Raw genomic sequence first — 17,677 nt, forward strand, 5'->3', positions numbered from 1 at the left:
CCGATCAGAAGGTCGGCGGTTCAAATGGGGTGAGCTCCCATTGTTCGGTCCCTGCTCCTGCCCACCTAGCAGTTCGAAAGCACTTCAAGTGGAAGTAAATAAATGGGTACCGCTCTGGCAGGAAGGTAAACGGCGTTTCCGTGTGCTGCTCTGGTTCGCCAGAAGTGGCTTAGTCATGCTGGCCACATGACCCAGAAGCTTTTGCAGACAAACGCCGGCTCCCTCAGCCTATAGAGCAAGATGAGCGCCGCAATCCCAGAGTCGTCTGCAACTGGGGTACCTTTACCTTTACCTAGTTTGGATCTAACCCACTGTGTGCTGCCTGCTTCTGAGCCATTCTTCTAGCAAAGCAAGGCTAGGCAAGGGGAGTGTGTTAGATTTTCGGCCTCTGAAGAGACATTGCAGCATGGGGGATAAAGGCACCGTTGAGCCAAACTACACATTACATTAACCACATGTGTGTTTTAAATAGTAACTGCAGGGATCCCTCACCTGGATCTAAGGAAGTGTTATGTGTGGTGGAGAAGATAACTGACCCCCCATGCCTCAGTCTCAACAAGCCCTGTTTTTTTTTATCTTGGGAGGAAAGCTGGTATTGATGCTATAAAAACAACCAACATCCCAAAATCTACACAGTGCTACTGCAGAGGCACAGTTAAAACAACATTTCCTTTGGCCTTTTGCTTTCTCCTCTCCTCTTTCCCACCTTCTGCCCCACCAGTTCTTTCTCTCCCTGAAGCCTGGCACCAATACAATTCTCAATGCCAGTGTGCAGGACTATTTCCCTGTTAACAGGCTTTCCCCATCCAGTTCTCTAAGCCTGTTTGTTCAAATGATATTTGCTCTATTTGTTCTTGATAGGTCTTTTGTCGTTGCATTGTTTTTCTTCTTGATGTTGGCAGCCACCTTGGTTGGATAGCTGAAGCAATTCAAGATTTTTATTTTTATTTGAGTGAAAAATAAATAAATAAACCTCTCAATTCTCTGCATATTTTACTACCATTCTTTGACACCCAGTGATGTTTGAAATTGAAACATCAGCTTGTTTTTTTTTTTTTTGCTTTAAAAAAAAAGAAAAATCCAATGAAGTCAATTGAACAACTGCTTTGATGTATTTCATAATATTCAACTTAAATGTAACTTCTGGCACTTCAAGCCGATTGCCCTGTCCTCCAGAGCAACTGAACCATTTTTCTCCATTTCCTATAATGACAGCCTTTTACTTTTTAGAAAATTGTTACCATATTGTCCCTTAATTTGTTTTCTAGGAATAAGAATACCTTGTTCCTTCAACTTTCTCTCACTGTCATGCCTCCTGTACTGTATTCACCATTGCAATTGCATTGTGTTCGTTTCCTGTTGTTCTGAAAATATAGCACCCAATAGAATCTGAAATTCCACAGTTTTTCTAATGTGGTTCAAACAAAATATTACTTGCCTTTAGATTGTTGAACTTCAATCTGTATAGTCTCTAATCTTTTTCTGTGCAAAGAATTCCTTTATTTGATACTTTGTTTTACTGCCTCTAGACCACTTCTTCTTTGAGAAATATGAATATGCTGTGCTGCAAGGAGTTTGCTATAAGTATCTTTCAGTTGTGGCCTTTGTAGTTTTGTACTTTCCACTTCCTACGCCTAAATAATTTATATCAGTGTTGATCAGTGGCAGACACAGAGTAGATCCCTCCAGAAATCTGCTTCATGATATGTCATATTTCCCCCCATTTTGTTCACAAATGGAATCTGTGACAAAACATTGCAGTGTGGGGTGCTCCTTTTCATGATGCCAGCCAGCCATGTGTTCATCCAAGATATTCCATTAATTTCCACTCTACTTTCCCCAGTTCTCTTTTCTTCCACCATCAGTCAAGTGCTCCATGGCAACTGAACATGCTCAGTCCCTTTAGTTTTTTAATGGTTTTTTTTGTATCATTCTTCCAAACTCAGAGTTTCCTGCAGCCCTCTGATGCTTCCATCTGGTGTATAGCTGGTGTCATTTTAGCTACATAAGAACACACACTTGGAGAATGAGTGTGTCATATATATTAAGGATAGTTGCTCTTAGTGAGACCCCTTTTATTCTACTGTTTGAGTTGGTTGGCATCTGTCTGTCTCGGGAGACGATGGAGAGGTGTGCCTTTGGGGGATGAGGTCAAGCTGTTGGAAGGTCACAGCACCTGCTGTGGCTGTAGAGACTGATACAGGAGAGACATGTTTTGCTGAAGTATAGTTAATACAGCTGGAGGGGATTTGGGTTTTGGGGGGGAAAGTGAGAATCAATTTGCAAAAACAAAGATGACTGCTGTGCTAATGCATACTTAGGGTATCCATTAGCACAACATTTCATGTTTATGCGTTTGCAGCAAGGTCAGATGTAAAGAGTAGCTCAGAGTCCTGCCTTGTCCAATCTGGAGTTTCACTGGTGAGATAGGACCAAAGGTTTGGCTTAATGTGGAAGATCTGCAGATACCTACAAGGCAGTCTGTAGTATGAGAATAATGCTATAAGCCAAATACAGCTCTGTACCATGTGCTTCTAAAGGATCCTGAAAATCCTTTAGTGGCTATGTTTCATCAGTAAAATGTTGTACAGTCGTACCTTGGTTTTTGAACAGCTTAGATCTCAAATGTTTTGGCTTCTGAATGCCGCAAACTTGGAAGTGAGTGTTCCGATTTGCAAACTATTTTTGGAAGCCGAATGTCCAACGGGGCTTCTGCGGCTTCTGATTGGCTGCAGGAGCTTCCTGCAGCCAACCAGAACCTGCACTTTGGTTTCCAAATGTTTTGGAAGTTGAATGGACTTCCGGGACAGATTCCGTTTGACTTCCAAGGTACGACTTTAGTAATTTTATAAACAATCCAGAGGCATTAATATGTTGTGCCAGGGACCTTTAAAGGCTCCAGCTCGTTCAATGCCTTAAAAAACAACAACAACAACCCTCAGGAGCTTAAACAGAACAATGTTGCTGCAGTTCCCATAGATCCCAGCACTGGGAGTTTAGCATAGGATTGGGAACTTTTTGGCCTCCCTTATTGCATGGAAGAGCATAGTGTGCATGGTTTCCCCCTTTTGAGCTTCCTTCCACCCAATGTTTGAAGGTCTGGGGGAGGCATTGATCAGGACAGTCACACTATGGATTGCGCCAGCATGCATTCCAACCCCCCAACAAGTTATTTGACTGCTGTATTAGGAGAAGGAAGAGCAGAGTACAAACTCCTCAGCTTCTCTTATGAGAATTTCCCAAGAAACATTTTCCGAAGTCAAGATATATATCTGCTTTATCCTTGTTATCAATTAAATGGATTACCCTATCAAAGAAAGAGTAGTTTGTTCTTTGTTCTGAACAAATCTATGCTGTCTTCGGGTGGTCATTCCAGTTTCCTCTAGATGCTTGCAGATTGATCACATTGTAATTGTTCTAATAGCGCCTACATTATGTAAGTCACTTTTATTGTTGTTGCAGCTGTTTTTAAAAAATCCCTGGGTCCTCCCTCTTTTCCCATTTGGCAAGGCACTATATGTTTAGCGTTCTCCAAAGTGCTGCAGGACCTTATCTGTTCTCCGTTGAGTTCACAAAGAAAATTGTGAGCAACTTTCTGATCTCCTGAAGAGAGAGAGCTGTGTGGTGTAGTGGTTAAGAGCGGTAGACTCGTAATCTGGGGAACCGGGTTCGCGTCTCCGCTCCTCCACATGCAGCTGCTGGGTGACCTTGGGCTAGTCACACTTCTTTGAAGTCTCTCAGCCCCACTCACCTCACAGAGTGTTTGTTGTGGGGGAGGAAGGGAAAGGAGAATGTTAGCCGCTTTGAGACTCCTTCGGGTAGTGATAAAGTGGGATATCAAATCCATGCTCTTCTACTCTTCTTCTTCTTCTGAACTAGTTCTCTCAGCGCCCTGGAGGGCATTTCATCAGGCCCTGCCAACTTAGAGGTAGGGATTTCCTTACACGAAGCAGTTTGTGGTTTCCTCATGCTAAATGATTCTGTGTAATAAGTGGTTCTAAGGCAAAAATTAAATAAATTTCTAATTTACATCTTGGTTTTTGTCTTGCAGGCGTTCCCGTGTATTTCAACAGGAATTTATGGTATGTAAAACCCATTATAAAGTTTCTATTCAAGCTATATTTCTTCATGACAAATAGTCGACTTTGGTTTTAACAAGGGTGTTTTGTTTTGTTTTTGGCTTTGCTGGAGCGTGTTCTAGTAGATGTTGCATGGGTTTTACATATTCAGTATTATTAACAATTTGTTCTACAATGCCTAGTGGGCTGTGTTGTGCTATCAAATTACAGGCTATGGCCCAAGGACCTGACAGAGAATTGATCTGGGTTTACAAGCAGCTACGCAACTTAATATTACAGGAATAAGAGAGTTTGATTGGCTTCTCTAGAAATGTGGGTTCAGGGCTGAAGATAACAGATGCTGCAGGGTTCTGTGTAAATGATGTATTGGATGTAGTGCTATAGTATTGTGAGAATAGAGCCTTGTGTGGTACTGAGGGCCATGACTCATGTTTTGCATACAGATGGCCCCAGGTTCAATTCCTTGTGTCTCCACCTAATAGGATACCAGACAGCAGGGCTAGGAAAGACATCTGCTTGAGACCTTAGAGAGCCACTGCCAGTCAGAATAGACAGTTGAGGCATCATGTGTTCATATTGGGCCAATCACTGCCTCTTAGCCTAACCTACCTCACACGGTTGTTGTGGAGATTAAATGAGAAAGGTGAGAACCATGTTCACCACCTTGAGCTCCTCAGAGAAATGCAACAAACAAACAAACAAACAAACGTTTTCTCAGGATGTAGACAAGATGGAGACAGTATCCAGCTTTCTGCAACACACAATGAGAATTCGTGAATGCTATACAACACTAACTTAAGTGCTAAATGCAGGGTTTATGTTAGGGTTGTTTTTGGTGAGTGGTTTTGTTTGTATTGAACCCTACTGGAATCTGGTATGTATGCCAATAAAAGTTTGAGAATCTATGAGAATCTAAACAAATAAATAAATATTGGAATTCTTAAATCATAGACTGGCAGAAATTGTTAAGTTTCCACACGCTGGGTGCTGGATGCTTTCGAAGAGTGTATATTGACCAGTCAGAACTGGCATGGGCTAAAAGCTTGTGTCAGGTATACACAGTGCTTTTTTTCTGGGGGGACACAGGAGTATGCATACCCCTAAACATTTTGTGAATCTAAGTTTGGCCTCATTGAGGGGCAGTATTTCAATATGAGTAGGAAAATGAGAGTACCCCTAAACATCTTTTTAGAAAAAAGCACTGGTTGTTCATGTGATAAACAATGAAATGAAAGTGTTGTAGCTGGTATGAATTTCCACAGACACATACTGTCTTATATTCAGAGGGAGTTTTGATGGTGAGCTATACATGAATTCAAGCATTTCTCAGGTTAATTAATCAAATATTTTCTCATCTAGTATCAAACCTAGTTGATTTCTCCTCTTTTTGCTTCTGATCATATCTGTATTGCCTCAATACAACTGCGGTTTGCAGACATAACTGATTTTTTATCTTCCAATCTAGATCCTGATGAGATTATTTATAATTGGAGGTGGCTAATGATATAAAACACAGCGGTGTTTTCTATCATGATGCATATTTTTGTCATTATCATAGGAAAGCAGGGCAGCCATGATTCATGGAATCTGTTGTGAAGTGAAATGCAAATAAAATTACAGGTCATTTTTGTGACAGTCAAATTTAACAGAAAATAAAATGTGTCAAACATGAAGTATATTTTCTGGTTGATCATAGATGTGGTTTAATGCTATTCTAGGCTGCACCAACAGAAGTCTAGTGTCCTGATCAAGAGAAGTAATAGTACTGATTTATTCTGCCTTGGTTAGACCTCAACTGGAGTATGGTGTCCAGTTCTGGGTAGGCATCACAGTTTAAGAAGGCTGTTGACAAGCTAGAATGTGTGCAGAGGAGAGTGACCAAGATAATCACGGGTAGGACCCAAACCAATGGATTCAAGTTATAAGAAAGGAGATTCCAACTAAACATCAGAGAGAACTTTCTGACAGTAAGAGCTGATCAACAGCAGAACAGGCTCCCTCATAAAGTAGTGGACTCTCCTTCCTTGGAGGTTTTTAAGCAGAGGTTGGATCTGTCATGGATGCTTTACCTGAGATTCTTGCATTGTAGGGTTAGATGACCTTTGGGGTCCCTTCCATCTCAAAAATTCTATTATTCTATGCAGATTCAGATCTGAGTGCCTTTTAGCTCAGTACAGGTTTGGCTTAGGGTGTCATCCAAATCCGGGATTGTGGTTAAACTGCCTCCCTTTTATCTATTGTCTGTAGCCAAGAACAAACTTGCACAATCAGAACATGTGTACAGATAGAGGCAACATGCACACAGTTTGTGTAGTCACAGGGTCTGTTCATAAGGTCATTATGGATGCCATTTTGCATAAAGAACAGCATGGTGTCCATATGAGAAACCAGTTCAAAGAGATTCTATGGAATATTCATTACAAAATGATTAAAATATTGACTGGTGTTTTTTTAAGTTCTTAGTAAATAGAGCAGCTGCTGCTTGGAGTCCATTAGGATATTCAAAGTATTTCAGCAATCTAATTAGCTACTCTGTCTAAGAATTTGTCATATACATTATTTAACAGAGATCTTATTTTAAATGGCATGCTACCCATGTTCAAACTGTTCCTTCAGTCCATTTCTCTCTGGAATACATTCTACATGCTTAGAAATTATTACCAGGGTGTCCATTGATTAACACTCAGCCATCTAAAATTAGCATTAATAGGATATATTTAGCAGACATACTGACTCCAGAAGGAGGATTAAAGGTATTAAGCTCAGTGCCTTGATGGGCACTGCCCTCTTGTTCTTTCTCTCTTGTATTATGAAATGTACATGTGCTGTAAATTTGTGTTGTCCACTCGACAAATAGATCTATTGTTTCACTGTAATTTGAGACTAAATCTCAAAATCCACAGTACTACATTCTATCTTTTCTACTTTGTGTACCTTTCTTGTTAATGCTGCACCAATATTTTTTTAATATATTTTTCCCCTGGGAGGTGGAAATATTTATGAAGAAACATTACTTTCTGCATGTACAGTTGTTGTTTTTTAAAAAATATAGGAAGGAATTAAATGTCATGCTAAGGCATTCGTTCTATCAGGATAACCATTTCAGTTTGCCAGAGCTTCTGCTTAAGCATGCTGTTCTGGGGATTCTGCCCACCCACCCCTGAGTCTGTTTTTGGGGGTGTGGGAGAGGAGGGGCTGCATTGTGCAAGCATAAGTCCTTGCACCGGCTTCTTTGTCAACCAATCAGGGATCACATAGTGACCATTATAGCACCACATAGCCAATCAGATGTTGCTGTGTGAGGATGTTACTGAGGCCAATGACACCTCTTTGAGCCATTTAGGCCTCACATGACAGTGCATATCTTGTACTGTACTCTTGGATCCAGTATCAATTCAGCAAGGAGGACTAGTCACCATCCGTCCAAACCTCACCAGGTTATGGTACATCCATGACAACAGGGTTATTGGACCCTGCCCCCACTGCTTGACCACTACCAATGTACTCTGTAACAAATACCATGTTAAGTATGCACTGGGCCCACAATGTACAGTCTCATGGTTGTCATTGTGGCCATGGTGTCTTGAGACAAACCACTTAAGGAGGCCTTAGTGTGGGGGTTAAAGTTGTTTGGGGGCTCCCCTGCACCACTGCCAAAACTACCTCCACCAGTTCAGATGAGGAGGTTGTTGGGTAGTGGGGCCATTGTTACGTCTCTCTGGTCCAACTCTTAACTCTCAGCTCCAATGGAGGATTGCTGCAGCACTTTTTATGTTAATATACAAAGACAGACAAAACAAAGCATCTTTATTTTCCTTCTCTTCCTGTTCTAAAACTAGAAGAACCAGTGTGTCATCACGCTCGGTTATTTTGCTATCAGTATGCTAGATAGGAAAGCTGCTATATCACTGGATGAGTGCAACCAAAGAATGAGACTCCACATGGCTCTCTCTAATGAATGGCTGATACTGTTTCCTAGCCAGGAACCAGATTGAGATGGTGCACTGTAGCTGCTTCTTCAACTTCCACGTCCATGGGTTTTGCTTGTGCTAATGACAGGGCATTTCAACCCTGGAAGTGGATTCTGACTTTATCTCTTCAGCACCTGTTTAATGTACTGTCTGCTATTGACTACTGTGAACCTTTCCCCCTTTCTTTTGTCTGGAGATGTGACATCCAAGAAAGCTAATGTATCAGCAGCAAATGAAATTCAGCGACAAGAATGAAATGTGGCTTTTGCCACTCTTGAGTGAATTAATTTTGAAAGCCGGTATAGTCAATGGATAAACAATGCATGGTGGGTCTGGATTCAAGTCCGACCTTTCACACCATCTCACAGCATGGGAATCAATAGCCCCACAGGTTTGTGATGAGAGAGGAGGCATTCAAAATAGTAAAGTATCTTACTGATCAAAAGGATTTGATACAATATGGGACTAGAAGATGGGACTTTTCTTTAAAAAAGAAAAGAAAGAAATTAAAAGTATCTGAAGAAAGTGCTTTTAAGATTATTTTTGGTGGAAAAACTTCCACAGATGTGCATTTTCTTGTTAAGTGGGATGCTTTTGTGTCCTCTTCATTTAACTCCCCACAAATTTTTATAGTCTCCTTTCTACATGCTTTCATTTCAGATTGTCCACAAATGAATTTCAGGATGTTCAGTCTTCATTGTATTAATGAAGAAGGAAAGTCATATGAGGAAGGCTAGGAATAATGGGAGAGGTCAAGAGCAGATACAGGGGGAGGGGCACGCCTGGAGGAAAGGTTTCAGAAAATACAGTAGTATATGATCCAGTCTTCCTAGAGTGGTAGTTTCAATAGGAATATGCTTCAGGCATGAGGTTTACTGTGCAGTGATAAGTGTGTGTAGAATGTGTCATGAAAAGTGAGATTGGGGAACCCACATTCCCTTTTGCACAAGCGTCTATGCCAGTTGTGGCCAGGTCCAGGAGCCAAACCTCACTCAACCCTTTTTATCCTCCAGCCAGGCAAGCAGGAAGCATGAGCAGAGCTCAACAACACATTATAGTCAGGCAAAACAACTCAAAGAGAGTGTATAGCAGGGCGGAGGAGGGAGTGTGGCTGGACACAGCTCCAATGACCAAGTAGAGAAGCCTAGAGGGCTGCATGTGAGGTTCCTCATCTCTTATGTACAAAGTTGGATGCCGACCTGAACGGATAATGGGCTTGTCTCTGGAATAGGCTTCCTGACAGTGTTTCACAAACTGCAACCCTGCAGTGTATCCAGGGGTGCTCTCATTTGGGTAAAGGCTGACAAGCTCCAGGCTGAACAGCCATTTTCACTTCTGTGGACGTTCACTTTAATGTCTTCTTTCTTCTTTGGCGATCACTCATAGCTGAGTAAGACTGTCTTTCATAAACATAGTTTTAACAGTGAGTCCGTAAGTGACTGTGGAGGCCAATTCTGGATCCACATGTCCTTCCACAGTGGGGACATAGGTTTCCGGGTGAGAGTTGATCACAGTGAGTGTTTGCCAAGTGTTTCTTCCTCTTAGCACATTTCTCCCTTTCGTCCTGAGTTTGAGCATCTTCAAATCCCATGACACCTTTGGTAAAGGCTGTTCTCCAACTGGAGCGCTCGCAGGCCAGTGTTTCCCAGTTGTCGGACAAGACAACTGGGGCAAGACTGGGTTGGTGCCTTCAGAATTTTGTTCTGTTTTCAGCTGGAATTTAAGTGCACTTTACCAGCTGGGTAACAAAAAAACCAACAACCTTTATTTGTATGCCTGCTTGCAAGATGGGCAATGTATGTCAACTATCCACTGGAGTTGTTAAGAGAGCAAAGAGAGAAGAGGTCACCTTAGTCACCTTTTCTGCTTCTTTGAAATACACTGAGGACTGGGGTTTGGCTCAATGAAAGCAAATGCAGTTTATTTCTAAGCTGTCACTGTTGTGGAATGGCACTGGTTTGAGGGGCACTCCGCAAGCAGACTAACTGTAATTGGCAATCCATTTCTTCATTTCCTTTGTACAACCAACCCTGACAAATTAATCGCAATCAAATGCTGGCTGCAGTAAGGGGCAACCTATGCAGCATGGAAGAAAAATGAGGTCTCTGGCTGGCCTGACAGCCTAATCTTTCAATTCACCCCATTATAGTGAACAAGGGGACTTTGGTGTGCCTGTCACCAGTACCACCCATAAAGAAACTGTCCACTTCCAAACCTAAGGTTTAGCTGAGTTGATAAAGGGTATTGAATGCTAGTTCACTACCTCGTTAATCAGCCTGTGGACTGAGGATCCAATGTATTAGGATCCTGATGAGGAAGCAGCACTGTGAACTGGCTTTACAAGATCGAGGAAGATAATATCAAGTAAATGAAACAACGAAGACTGATTTCATACTGGATTTCATGTGAATTTGAAATCATTATTGGTTATTAACTCTAGTAGTTAAACAAGGTTTTAGTTAAGGCAATTGTTTATCAAATTCGTCTTTTGATCGGGTAATTGTTAATCATGGAATAAATATTTCACTTCTTTTGAACAATATGTTTTAAACACTAGGTAATTGTTTCAAATGGAAAGTAAGGAAAGCCGGCTGTTTATTCGGTATTTATGTTCCATCCTGGGCAAAGGGCTCAGGGAGTGATGCACAATCTCTTTCTCTTTCTCATTTACCCTCACCTGCTGAGGAAAGAGAGTGAAGAGATAGTCACTTACTTCAGCTCTCTGGCTGATATCTGTTGTGTATATTGTATCTGTACTGGAATATAAAGTGTACAAAGAAGAGCTGCCCTAAGTTAGAAATAATTCAAATTGTTCAAAACAGCAGGTAATACTCTTAGGACATAGGATATTGTAATGTTATTTCACATCACACTTCACTGAATATGAAAAACTAGTTAAACCAGTGCTGTAGAAAGAAGCCTTTAAAAAATAATAATCATAGCCTTCTCCTTGATTTCTGTATGCAGCATTCAAGCATTCCCTTGCAGTCACAGGAGGGCTATATACCACATGCTTCTTCTGAATATTTGAGTAAGCTTTGGCCACATTCAGGGCAAATTTCAATTGATCAAATGTGACAGTTGGATCACATTGTAAGGTAAAGGAAAAGGACCCCTGGATGGTTAAGTCCGGTCAAAGGCAACTATGGGATGCGGCGCTCATCTCACTTTTCAGGCTGAGGGAGCCAGCGTTTGTCCACAGGCAGCTTTCCGGGTCATGTGGCCAGCATGACTAAACAGCTTCTAGCGCAATGGAACACCATGACGGAAACCAGAGTGCACAGAAATATGTACTGCCACAGCAGTACAATATTTATCTACTTGCACTGGTGCATTTTTGAACTGCTAGGTTGGCAGGAGCTGGGGCAGAGCAACAGGAGCTCACCCCGTGCGGATTCAAATCACCAACCTTCCAATCAGCAAGCCTAAGAGGCTCAGTGGTTTAGACCACACTGCCAACCCCTCTCTTACTGTTACCTATCACATTGGTAGGCCCTCCGGGACCTTGTAGAGTTTTACTCCTTGGACCTGTGAGGTCACTGGTAGGATGATTAGAATGTGAATTGGTTCCTCCAGCATTACCATAGTTACATACATCTGTGCCACCTGCTGATTCTTTTGTTAACCTCAAAGCAACAGGAATCTAGGATTATGAAATGGGATTATTTACACCAGTCTGGAAATATAGCCCATGTTATTGAGTCCTCACTCTTATAATTTTTCACTTTCCACCCATAACACCCACTCAAAGCCCTGTAATCCATGTTATTAGTAACAAGTATACCATCATTAACAACACAATGGGATAAGAATCTGTTGTAAACTGAGATTTTGTATTTAGGATCATGCCAAAACAGTACTGAGGAATTACTTGGCAAGAAGCATTTAGAACATGTAAAATATTTCCAGAGACTAACAGCATAATCCTATGAAAGCCTATTCAAAAATAAGTATGACTGAATTCTGTGAATTTCTTCCTATTTAAGCATGTATAGGACTGTGCCTGCAAATACTGCCCTACCAATAAAAATAAAAGAATTAAGTCAGACACCTGTAGGGTCAGGAGGCCAGTTCTTTCAACCTCTCAGGCTGGCAGTATTGAATTGCTGCATCAGATTAATTGAAACAACGCATTGCATGTTCATTTAGTCAGCATAACATTATCCGCTTAGCAGGGAGACCAGAAGGCATTTAGCGTCACCCTCCCCTCTCTGAATTGTCTTCATTCTAGCTGGCCACCGTAAGAAAATTATGTAACATTGAACAAGTTGTTTGTTTTCTTTTTCCCTCCTCACCACTTTTTCCTTTTGTGCTGTGCCTTTTAAACTCTAATACTATTTTTGTTTTAATCTCTGTACAATGCTTACCAGTAGCAAAATGCAGACACTTTGTATCATTGTCACTATTCATGTCAATAGTAAATAAATAACTCCCGCTAACAGAAGACAGGTGAAACAATATTGTTCCCTAGCTGTTGTTGTTGTTGTTGTTGTTGTTTTAATGAACAAAAATGATCTCAGACCTATTTTCGGGACTTAAACTGCTGTAGAAAGATGGAGCTATAGACAGATTGTTAGATTGATGAAGACTGACAGTTTGGTTTAACATTATAACGAGGAGAAAATTAACAGTTTATCCCTATTACAATGAAAGCAGCCTAAAAATTAATGCTCCTGGCTTGGATCCTGAGAGTTTAGGAATAGTACTGTGTTCCCAATGGTGGAAGGAGCTGATTTTCATAATTCTCGCTGCCCCCTATATCACCACCCCAATATGCTCCAAAGGGTTGAGAGACACCCATACACCAAACAGCATGGTAAGTGGCATTCAGTGCCTTTGAGAGGAAGAGGGGATCCGTGAAAAATCACCTTTCCCTCTTCCACTGTCACAATCTTCTCCTGGATCAAAAGCCATTTCACAAATTGGGGGGGGGGGGGATCAGGATCCAAACCATTGCCTCTTGAGAAGCACACAGACAAAATGCAAATCCTGTACAGAACATAGGAGCAGCCGTGTCTGGACTTGGAAGAAACACATTTGCAGTTTGGTCATAGGAATTTGAAGTTAGGAAGGAGAGACGTGCTCTCTCCAAAATGGCTATGTGCCACTTGGACCTCTATAGATGAGGTTAGTTTATCTCCTTTCATAGAGTTAAATAACACAAACTAACCACTATTAATTGTTGTTTTACTATCCTTTTAAACATGAGGAAATCCACTGCCTCAGACTGGCATAAACTGTTTTTATATTTATATCTACTGTTTTACATAGATGTTCAGTATTTTTGTGTCTGAAAGGATGTGAGGATCAAAAAAGTCCCAGGTTGTTTAGCTGACCAATTCATGTTGTATCAGGTTTCTGTACATCTGAAAACACATTTTAGTTAAGGCTGTAATTAAACAGGCTGCTTATTTACCAGTTTTTTCCAGGATCCCAGCTAAGCTTGCAGAAAATCTCACTGCTATAAAATTGGATTACTTGTGTGTTAAACGTGTATAGCAATGATCTGAATTTAGTTCAGGAAACGCATTTATTTCTATTTAGGAGTAAATTTCAGTATCCCTTATCCAGTGGTAGTGGCAGTGCATTAGGTTAGGTTAGCTGCAGCTGAAATATTTTTTAATCTATCTTTTCCTATTCCTTTAAGCTACGTTTGTACTTACTGTACATGTTTTCATCTTCAAGGTAAATAGCAACTTCAGAGAGCTGTTTAGATTGGAAAAACAGTACAAAGGATTGATCTCTCCTCCCCTAGAGAAGTGGCCCTGCCCCAGTTTAACAATTGGTTTTTTATACTTTATGAAACCTACAGTCCCAAAGATACATTATTTAGTCAAATATATATTGTGTTGATCCCAGTTCAAACCTCCAGCTACATTATAAAGCCCAAACTCCTTTCAGATTTCTGGGTTAATTTGGATTGACCACACTGTGTTGTGTAGAGCTTATATTAAGCATCAAAATTGCTATCAGTGTCAGCCCTTCTAAGAGTACATATCAGTGCAAATTGGATCTATCAGAGTAATTGGCCAATGTAAGGCATAAGCTTAGACAATGAGTCATAATAGCTTTTCATTTGATACACTTTAATAGCCTCAAAACATTAATCATTTTCTTATGTCTTTTAATTACCATAAAGTAGTTATGCTTAATGTCTGTAATAGGTTCTATACATTTTACCGCTGTGCTTTTTAAACCATGCTTTTTATGGAAAGTTGTAAATATAATATAAGAGCCCATTATGGGTCCTCAGCCACTTTAACCTGCTGCCATTATCAGGACAAGTAAAGCACAACAAGATTTTTCTGACCATATTTTTAATGGGTCAGCTATTCCCCTTTATTTCTGCCTTATTGGCAGTTAGCAAAGCAGCAGGTTGGTTACTAAATCTTAACCTTTCTTAATTAAAGAAATACTATTTTCTATCCAGTTTAGAGAAATGCATTATGGTTCTGCGGAGAAGTAAAAAACAGGAATAGTGATTTTCAAAAAGATAATCTGTTCAAGTGGCTTCTGGAGACTTTGGAAAATCCCAAGGATGTGTGTGTGTGTGTGCGTATTTTGTTATGGTGTATTCTGTGATACCAACAAGTAGTTATTCTTAAACATATTATTGCAAATAAAGCCACATGGAAATAGAGTGGAACTTATTCTCAAGTGAAGTGTTGTGATCAACTAACTTTTACTCAGAGTAGACTTCTTTATCTTCTATGGGAGTGATAACAGTCTTGGTGTGGACTTGGCATGTCTGTGTGGATGTATGTTTTAATCTGTTTTTAGTTTATCACTGTTTTTATATATTTTTATGCTTTTTGTAAACTGTTTTGAGGTGGGTTTTTTTCCAGTCAAGGGGTATATAATTTTTATGAAATAAATAAATGGTCCCTTGGTGAAAAATTTGAAAATGGAATAGTGGCAGCAGTTATGGCCCCATATTTTGCTTCCCACGATGGCAGTGGCAGCGTCATCTTTGGAAATGTTTGGCAGCTACTGTGGCTGGAGATGACAAGTGAGGCCAAGGCCAGGCCAGGCCTTGCCTCCCTCTGCCTAAGCTGTTGCTCACATATGGGCCATAACAATAGCTTAGAATCTGAGGGCCAGCCTTAGTTTGTGGTGCTTCATCTTATCTTCTTACCTCCCTGCCTCAGTGCAATAAGTTCCTAGTTAGTATTCCCATGCATCAGCTGCAGAGATTCTTCCTAATCAAAGTTGTCAGCAATAATAAAGGTAATGAGTGTGGATATTGGCAGCATTTCTCTGTCAACTGTAATGAAGATTCTTTGTCTGTGGAATCATTTACCAAACAAGATATCCCATGCCCTGATTAATGCCTTGTCACTCTCCCTGAATATACGGAACAGCAACAGAAATAGTTGCCACATCACTAGTCTTCAGGTTTTGGAGGTTTGGTTATTAATTGTCATTGTTCTGCTGTGGTCTCAAGGAGGAGCTCATGGGGCAAGGCAGCAAGGTAGGTTGTTTGTTGTGGCACCAAGGACAGCTACTAGTGAGCAACCTGCTGCAAGTAGAGCTGGAGGTGAACTGAGACCTTTTTTGAGCCTTTGCCTTGTTCTATGTCTGGAGAATGGGTCAGCCCTCTGACCTGAAGGCTAATGCTGCTGCTCCCCTCCATTGCACCTCATTGGATGGTTGGACTGGTGAAAGTCCTAGCTCTGGTTACATAGGATCCACTGCTTTGAGATCCAGTTCAATGGGCTTCTGCCTGCCAGTCTCATGCTCATTGGAGCCCTGATAGCAGACTCAGAGCCTTTTGGGCCAATGGCTGTATACCCTCTGATTCCATGTCCTGGTCATTGCTAGACTCTGGGGTCATGGCACTTACCCTCTTTACTGGCAAACTCATGGTATGTGCTGTTATCATCTGGATATCATTTTATCAACTTGCAGGTGGATTAGATGAAATAATGTCACTGCACATTATATGTATTCTTTTAAATCTTCAGGGTTGACTTATGATACTATCACTAAGGGCAGTCAGAGTTCAGATTGCATAATTTCAGATGTGTTAGAGAACCTTTATGCATTCTTAAAATACCTTCAGGGCATGTTCCCCGTATCTGATATTCATACATCACATCAACTGGGATTATGTACTCTCCTAATATTCATGCAGTAGCAACGTCTGCCCTTGTTGTATTTTAAAAGGAAATTATGTTCATACTGGTGTTTGCTGGAAAGACCAGTATAAACCAGTCTGAGCTGTTGAATGAGAACCCACCCTGTTATGGAAAAAAATGGTTTAATCTCTCTGTGACTGCTGACATATGAAGGCATATAAAGAAGTAATTTTAAAAGAGGGAAGAAAATAAATCAGTAATCTTGTCCATGATGTGCAGGATTGGGTTTTTTCTTCAGGTATGGAGTCAATAGCCTTGCACACTTCTTGTCTGGAGGTGCTATTATGGTGGTGTACAAACTGTGTTTTTAAGGCTGAAATCTTAACCCAACTTGCCTGTTGGGTTCAATTTATACATTGAATTCATTTGGATTTACTTCTGAATAGATGTGGCTACGATTGAATTGTAATTGTTGTTGTTATTATTCAAAACTGATACTTGCATGAAATGTTGCATAAATTCTTCACATGGAGTCATCATTTGACTTATGTGTACCATCTTCTTCCAGCAGCTGTTGGGCATCCAAGGTCTGGCTTTCAGGTTTACTTAATTGTGCATGTGCACATAGTGTAAACAAATGGTGCTTTCACGCTAGATTTTTCATACAAAAATATTTTAACTTTGTGCCAGATATATTCAGAGAGGCAAAACATTGTGAGGACTATCTTAATTAGAGGGAGAGGAGGTTGAAGAGGAGGGGGAAATGGCAAGTTAATTTCAATGGCTCATAATACAACCCTGTGCATGTTTACTCAGAAGCCCCACTGTATTTGTTGAGGCTTACCTCCATGAAATTGTGCATATGATTGCTGCCTGTGTTGGCAGGATATCCTACATTTTCATGTCTTAGCCAGGGGAGACTTCATCAGAGGAGGACCAAGAGGGCCTGGCCTTAAAGTAGGCTCTGGGTCAGGTGCCTTAAGTGCCATCTGGAAAAGTGCCTGTCTACCTGCAAGGACTCCCCAAGAGTAAAGGTATATTTGGGAGTGAGACCCTCCTCACAAAGAGAACTCTGCAAAGAAAGGATTTGATAGGGTCAGTTATGGTTGGGGTGTGGCTCCTGAGCTTTAGCTCAAAAACACCAGTGCTGAGCTGGAATATGTGCTAGAAAGTCTATGTACCAGCTTGGTGTCCTATCTACTAGCATGACTTTCCTTTCTTCCAGCAAAACATCTGATTCCCTGTTGTGCTGGTTTCAGCAGGGATTAGATACATTCTGGTGCTCCTGAGTGTATCCAATCCCTTCCTACAGCAATGTGACAGGGAAAGGTGCCAGTTTCAAACAGAGTCAAATGTACAGCCACATTGGGAGCACACTACCAATTGTATATTTGCAGCAGTGACTTTTATCTTCCCTGCCCATGATATCAGGAGACTGATCCCTCCCACCTGTCAATGTGGCCCATGGAGGGTTATCTACTTTTGGATCCAACCCTCCAGCCAAAAGTGGTTCCCCCACCTCTGATTTACAAGATGAGCTTTCTAGAAG

The 17,677-nt window shown here is 41.0% G+C and overlaps 1 protein-coding gene across 2 annotated transcripts in view; it reads left to right on the forward strand.

Moving 5' to 3' along the window:
* Positions 1 to 17,677, forward strand: part of MACROD2 (mono-ADP ribosylhydrolase 2) — a 756,429-nt gene that overhangs the window by 541,050 nt on the left and 197,702 nt on the right. For both annotated transcript variants that reach the window (XM_033142884.1, XM_033142885.1), the window contains exon 7: positions 4,052 to 4,082. In XM_033142884.1, the coding sequence (XP_032998775.1) occupies positions 4,052 to 4,082 (31 nt within the window). The remainder of the gene's footprint in view (positions 1 to 4,051; positions 4,083 to 17,677) is intronic.

This window comes from Lacerta agilis, chromosome 3 (genome assembly GCF_009819535.1).
Source record: "Lacerta agilis isolate rLacAgi1 chromosome 3, rLacAgi1.pri, whole genome shotgun sequence".
Lineage (NCBI taxonomy): Eukaryota > Metazoa > Chordata > Lepidosauria > Squamata > Lacertidae > Lacerta > Lacerta agilis.